The sequence below is a fragment of the Oncorhynchus kisutch genome, linkage group LG6, assembly GCF_002021735.2.
Source record: "Oncorhynchus kisutch isolate 150728-3 linkage group LG6, Okis_V2, whole genome shotgun sequence".
NCBI classification, from domain to species: Eukaryota; Metazoa; Chordata; class Actinopteri; order Salmoniformes; family Salmonidae; genus Oncorhynchus; species Oncorhynchus kisutch.
In genome coordinates, this window is record NC_034179.2 from 14,277,009 (window position 1) to 14,284,154 (window position 7,146).

The following is a 7,146-nucleotide window of genomic DNA, read 5'->3' on the forward strand; positions in this document are numbered from 1 at the left end:
TCTTTGAACTGACCCGGTCTGTCTTCCCAGGACCATCCTCCGGGTCTCAGGGAGGAAGTGAGCAGGGAGAACAGGAGGAAACTGGACGGTGCTCATGGGTACTGACCCTGAACCCAACAATACAGTTGATGATGACTACACTGCAGGATTTCAAAGGGGGTGAGACAGACACTGTTCCTGTCTGCAACATCATAACTTAAATCAATGATCTCCTACAGTTTGTAGAAAATACATTTCATTGAGTCTTTTGAACCAAATGCAAAAATACAAGACATTTCAGCTGAACATTCCCTTTAAAACCGACGTGTAACATTCTAACTACCAGACAGGAGATTTCTAAAACAACTTCAACATTTAGTATTTATTTCACAACAATAAACACAAGTAGTTTTTGTTCATTCATTATAATTTCTACAACATAGGAGGAGATGTGACGATGGCTGGTGCACGCAGACGTCCCTTCCTGTCCAACCAGGTCTGATGATGGTGGCTGTACTGGACAAGAGAGCAGGCATGATGGGATAGGCTCTGGAGGACTGCCTTCCGGTGTAGGGTGAAGTTGCCCCTAGTTTTGCACCCCCCCCCCCCTCTCTCACTAATGGTTAAGGTGAGGATTGGTGCGGAGGCTGGGAAGATTACCCTTTACCAGCTCCAAAAGAAGAGTCTGCTGCCGTGCTTGGCTGGCTGCAGCTGGCCCTCGATCACAGGGTTGGGCTCTGGCCGGGGTCTCGAGTGGTAAGCATTCTCAGGAAGGGGACGAGAGGTGTCCACCTTTGTCACCTGAAGAGAAACACAGGAGCCGAAACGTTAAATAAATCCACAGCAAAGAGGAGAGGAGACAGGGAGCAGGCAGACTGGTTTGTAGGCCTGTACTAAGAACACAAGTGAATGTTTTGCTGGTAAAAGAGAAAGCATATTGGTTCAATGAAGATCTGTGTCAACAGGCTTAGAGCTGTTTTCAAATGTGAGGGAGTACTGTTTACCTAGCATTTGCACCGCTGATGGAGGAAAGAGGCAAATGGAGAGTACCAACCCGCTGGTAGTATAGGTAAGAGAATGGGAGAGGGTTTTAAACATCCATAATAACAGGAGTTGGACAAAATGAAGGTCCATTACATAGAGAATGTTCAATCATTGTTTTGTTGTTCCCAAACGTGATCTTTGAATTGAATCACCCAAAGCTTTATTGAAAGATGATGTCTGGGAGCAGCAGAGAGGTCCCGTGTGGCTCAGTTGGTAGAGCATGGAGCTTAAAACGCCAGGGTTGTGGGTTCAATTCTCACGAGGGACCAGTAAAAGAAAAACACGTATGAAAAATGTGTGGACTCCACCTTCAACTCCTCTGCCCACCACACGCAGACAGGCCCTGCCTTGTGCCACTCCATCACCTCTCAGACCCCTTCCCCTTCATCCCCTCCATCCCACTGCACATCACCCAGCTCAGGACCACCGCTTAACTACCGTTAAGTCGCTCTGCGTCTACTAAATGAGCCGACTTCTCCTTCTGGTAATAGTTTAAAGGGCCTCACCTTGGACAGTTCTCCCAGGTTGGGTCTCTCCCAGCCCAGCTTGTCCTGCACACAACTGTCAAAGGCCTGCTGCTGTTGGCGGCACTGACGCAGCTCTGCCAGGTTGGAGTAGTCCAGGCAGGTCCAGTACTCTGTGAAGGACTCAGCACAGCTCCCCTTTATCTGCCTGGAGGAATCAGATGTTTCCTTAATGTTTAGCACACCGTTGTTGTTTAATTTAACTAAGAACAAATTCTTATTTTACGATGACTGCCTACCCCGGCCAAACCCTCACCTACTTGGCACTACTTTTGACCAGATCCCTGGAGTGCCATTTGGGACAAAGCCTCAGAGTCGTATAGAGAGAAGGCTGTTGATATCCACACACTGTCTGACAAAGAAACTGTCTAATGAGTATTGGAACTGGCCTCAAAGGTTCTCAATGAAACTCGATTGTCCCTACAGAGAAATCACCATATTACTCTGACCCTGTAGTGTACTCTTCACTACAATGTTAACAAGCATAAGGCCTTTGTTTGTTTAGTGACTCCTGATGTATTTTTATATTATAAAGGGTTAGGGTTATAAAGGTGTAAATAGTCCTATGGGACTCCCAATCACGGCCGGTTGTTATAGAGCCTGGAATCGAACCAGAGTCTGTAGTGACACCTCTAGCACAGACGCTGCGTCTTAGACCGCTGCGCCACTCAGGTGACAATTCAGACAGAATCCCTTCCCCAGGCATCTATTTACTTATTTAAGCCCTCGGTTCTTTTAAGGAGCATAGGCTGTTGACAAATGTCCCCCATCTCACACAGGCAACTGAATTGAGTTCTAAACGTATCACTTTCCCTACATGCTGGACAAGAGTTGGCTTTCTTATGCTCAAATTAACACTTGAGTACATACTACATACTATTATGATCCTGGATAAAAAATTGTTTTTACTATCTAGCTAGCCCTATGTTAATTGACCTTTTTAAATGTGGGCAAGGTACCACTTCAAGGTAGGTGTAGGACCTCCAAAAGAATAAACAACCAGTTGTAATTACAAGTTTGACAAAACCTTGTACCATTACAATAATGCCATCTTTTACCACTCAGCCTGTTTACATCTGGGAGCAGAACTGTTTATGTGTTCCTGCTTTGGAAATGGGGTTTTATTTGTGGACCTTACACAGAGCAAGCCTGCATGTCAAACCCAGCCCAATTCACAGACAGATACCAGTCACTGCAGAGGTATGTGCCTGTGTGTCCGGCATTAATAGGTGTTATTAGTGCACAGCGGCCTTCTGTAAACAAAGCCGCCAGTCAACCCCCACGGTGAGACAACCCATGAAAACCATAAGCCGTGGCCATCTCAGTCACTAGATATCAACCGAATTGAATACTTATGGAAGATTCAGAAGCGGTGCATGAGAACTTTTTCCACCACCATCAACGAAACACCAAATGATGGAATTTCTTGTGCAAGAATCCCTTGCCAAGAGTTCCATTAAAGCTGTTCTGGCTCGTTGTGGCCCAACGCCATATTAGGACACTAGGTTGGGGTTTCCTTTATTTTGTCAGTTACCTGTATATACCATGTCTGATTGACAGTTAGCATATAGTTAGCCTACCACTCTCTTGACTCTTATTGGTCAGTTGAAGAACAGAAGTGAAATGGAAATTGTACGCTTTAAGTTGAAATCTATTCACCCTGTTGTAATGGCCATATGAAAACACCCAGGTTGAGGCTTTATTCGGCTGAAAACTGTTGACAGAACCATGAATCTAAAACGGCAGACAGCGAAGTTCAGCAAAAGCTGCTGGATGTGGATACAGTAAACATACAGCAGAGTCCTGGCAAGGGTTCACATCTTTTCAATTTCTGTTGCAAAAACACATGCAGGCTCTTATGTCATGTCATCACAACTATTACTGGTCCTTAATCATGCTAAAACAGCATTAAAGTGGCTCATGTGAAACAGACCAACATTTTTCATGTGGGTGTTTAATAGTCAGTCAACACTATGATTACCTACCTGAAGAAGTTAAGTGCACACTCGTTGACTTTCCTCCCTTCGTTCAGACACTTCCTAGGGTCCTTCTCCTCCCAGCGACAGAGCATGAACTCCTTGTTGGCCTTGTCACACTGTGAGCCATAGTGGTGGGCAGCTCCCTTCAGCACCGCAGATGACACACTGATCTACACAGGGGCGAGGGCAGAATGAGACTCTACTCAACACGGACACACATACTGTATATAGACAAGTGTATAGCTTACTTCAATTTCAAACCCTAAACAGCCGAATATAATGACAAAAGCCAAAGGTGAACATTGTCAGATATACCATCTTTGAAAAAAAACTACTTTTTGAGAGCATAAATCTGGCGTACTAGTATTTGGAGTGGGGAGATCAATTAAAGTACATCAGTGTTTTTGATCATGGCAATCAGAGAGGCACGAGCTCCTATTTCTTACAGGTCTCATTTTATTCCGTTCAAAACGTATTGCTCAGAATACAAATCACGACATTATATCGATGTCTTTAGATGCGCCCCAAAGATCAACTGTATTCTTGTTGTAGGCCAACTGAAGTTGCCCTGTAAATGCACTCAAGGACAGGCTAAATATCATAACCGATTGACAACTAGCCAAAAATACATTTTGATGTGAGACAACTTAAGGGAGGGAAATTAAATTAAACCAAGTAGCTAGCTAGCCAGAACACATAAAATCCCTTCCATGATAAGAGTTAGCAAGCTTGCTAGGTATCTTGCATTGTACGGTATCACAACATGTTATTATAGTAACAGCTGTAGCTGTCCCAAACAGGGACTGCTGTAAATAAATTAAACGCTAGCTAAGTTATAGTACCTAACTAACGTTTGCTAGCATTAATCTTTCACTTCCAGATCACAGCAAGTAACGTTAGCTGACGGTATCACAATCGATGCAATACTTTGCAATCAACACGACACCTAGAAAACGAAAGCTAGTAACCTTGTTGGAAAGCCAGTATTTAACAAGCTTGCTAGCTAACAATAGCCTGCTATGCTAGCTCCAGTTGGATTGCTGATTTAGCTAACTTTGCTAGCATTGCTAACCAGATTGTTTCTCAACATTACGCCTCGTTCTTACCTCCTCAACATTCAAGTCATTAAAAGTGGGAACCTCCACCGAACCCGGCATGGTCCGGTTTCTGTCAGATTAATCAAAATGAAAGAACAATGTCATACACACTCAAGGTCCTCGTCTAGCTACTGGACGAGGCTGCATAAGGAAGGTCAGTGAGTGCATTGCGCATGTCCACAGGTTTGAAACGCATTTCAGTGACGTGTAGAAACCGAAAGAATAACACCAAAGATACTGTGGTTTGCACGGATTTAAACGCCGAGTTAACTTGTTTTACGATTGGTTTCCTTCTTCATTGGAGATAGAACACCCCAGTGGCGTTAATCCATTTAGTTTTGTCGCCTTGAACAGGTTAAGCAATCCTCAATCTGATGGTGTTGGCTATCACAATCCTGACGTCTGGAGGATCTATCACTCCTGCTTAATTAACTCAGGACAGGAGGATCCTGCATCAAGCAAGCCAGGAGATAGACTTTACCAGAGACAATGTACTCAAGGTGTGGTACTTCCTGGCACGAGTTTGGACAGGCCAACAGACTGGCAGGATTTCCACCAACTGTACTATTTAGGTGCGACTGTCTGTCAAGTCAAATCACATTTTATTTGTCACATACACATGGTCAGCAGATGTTAATGAGTGTAGCGAAATGCTTGTGCTTCTAGTTCTGACAGTGCAGTAATATCTAACAAGTAATCTAACAATTCCCCAACAACTACCTAATACACACATCTAAAGGAGTGAATGAGAATATGTACATGTAAGTATATGGATGAGCGATGGCCGAGCGACATAGGCAAGATGGTATAAAATACAGTATATACATGTGATATGAGTAATGTAAGATATGTAAACATAATTAAAGTGACATTATTTAGAGTGGCATAAAGTGACTAGTGATCCATTTATTAAAGTAGCCAGTGATTGGGTCTCAATGTAGGCTGCAGCCTCGCTGAGTGTGTGATTGCTGTTTGGCTGTCTGATGGCATTTTTCAGTCTTTCGGTCCCAACTTTGATGCATCTGTACTGACCTTGCCTTCTGGATGGTAGCGATGTGAACAGGCAGTGGCTCGGGTGGTTGATGTGCTCAATTGAAGTCTCAATCAAGTTGAGGATTATGTTTGATCAAACAGAGTTTAGGATGCTGACAGTGATTACTTCTCTCAATAGGGCCTTGAGGGAATATCAGGATTTCCCATGGCAGAATGCCATAGACTTGATTCGGGTCCGGACTGGTAATGGTGAGGTCGGAAACGCTCTGGGCGGGAATAATGCAGGGCACTGGGTAGGATGGTGCTTTGTCTCCGTACACAACAGAAAGGGACAACCGAAACACGGTTTAGCCTAACCTGTTTTATCTGGGGATTCCGCTGCTTACTGAAGCTGGCGGGGTGAGGTCCTTGCGTACCTACCAGGGATTTGACTACATGACAATCTCAGAGAGAGACACTTGGGACCAATGGATCCAAGCTTATCTGGCTGCTCGTTAGCCAAAACTCAACTTGAAGTTCAGTTTTCCTTCAAATTGAAACGGTCCTATGCCACTATGTTTTCACTGTGATGACAGACAAGGGATATGGCTTGATAACATACCTCAATTCGGGGATGGAAGGTTTTTCTGTACTCCTAATTATTCCATTATTTATTTATTTTTAATTTCACCTTTATTTAACCAGGTAAGCTAGTTGAGAACAAGTTCTCATTTACAACAAGCAACGAAATCGAGAAGATTGAAATGCTGCTAGTTTTGAATTAAACTGCATTTTTCATCAGCATGCTATGCTAGTGAATGCTAATGCAGCCTATTGGATTCCACAACACCTCCGGCAGCTACTCCCCAACGCTATATATCGCATTTTCATTGAATCCAATGGGCTGCTTTAGCATTAGCTAGCCTAGCATGTTGATGACAAAGGCAGTTTAATTCAGAACTAGCAGACCGTTTCGATTTGAAGGAAGAGAGTTTTTAGCTGCTAGTAACCTTGCACAGGGAGCCTACCCAGCAGGCAATGCAACCCAGCCCAGGCTGGCGCTAACATGAACGCAGTAATTCCATAAAAATAAAATGTAATTTATTATCTTGGCCAAATTGTATATTCATAAATGCAAACGCTTTGGGATTTTTTAATATATTTTTTAGCTTCTACAATTGTATAAATTCCAGAAATGTGTGAAACATAAAAAATAAATAAATATATATATATATATATATATATATATATATATATACACACACTGAACAAACATAAATGCAACATGTAAAGTATTCCGTGTCACGTTTCATGAGCTGAAATAAAAGATCCCAGAAATGTTCCATATTCTTTTTTTTGCTGAGTTTATATAAACCCTGCTTTTCGATGCTGTGTGTTGGCTAATGAGAGGCTTTCAAGCTACCAGCTGCCATATAGAGCCCCACAGTGTGTGTACGTGTCATAATACCCATAACAAAAAAAAATGAATGGTGAAAAAACGATTGAAACCGCTAGGTTTTATACCAAAACCTTTTTGTTATGTTTTGATAA

At 42.9% G+C, this 7,146-nt stretch overlaps 1 protein-coding gene across 1 annotated transcript; it reads right to left on the bottom strand.

The window, feature by feature from the left end:
• Window positions 1-342: 342 nt before the first annotated feature.
• Window positions 343-6,932, bottom strand: LOC109892353 (NADH dehydrogenase [ubiquinone] 1 alpha subcomplex subunit 8). The gene is made up of 4 exons (XM_020484836.2): window positions 4,633-6,932; window positions 3,533-3,696; window positions 1,530-1,695; window positions 343-780 (listed from the first exon to the last, which is right to left on the bottom strand). The coding sequence occupies exons 1-4, from the start codon at window positions 4,681-4,683 to the stop codon at window positions 643-645; spliced, it is 519 nt and encodes a 172-aa protein (XP_020340425.1). The 5' UTR covers window positions 4,684-6,932; the 3' UTR covers window positions 343-642.
• Window positions 6,933-7,146: the final 214 nt, after the last annotated feature.

Excerpts from the sequence above, each read along its gene's own strand:
- LOC109892353 (XM_020484836.2), bottom strand. The coding sequence starts at position 4,683 with ATGCCGGGTTCGGTGGAGGTTCCCACTTTTAATGACTTGAATGTTGAG. Across the intron at positions 1,696-3,532 it reads TGTGCACTTAACTTCTTCAG|GCAGATAAAGGGGAGCTGTG; the intron begins GTAGGTAATCAT and ends TGATTCCTCCAG. Across the intron at positions 781-1,529 it reads ACCTGGGAGAACTGTCCAAG|GTGACAAAGGTGGACACCTC; the intron begins GTGAGGCCCTTT and ends GTTTCTCTTCAG.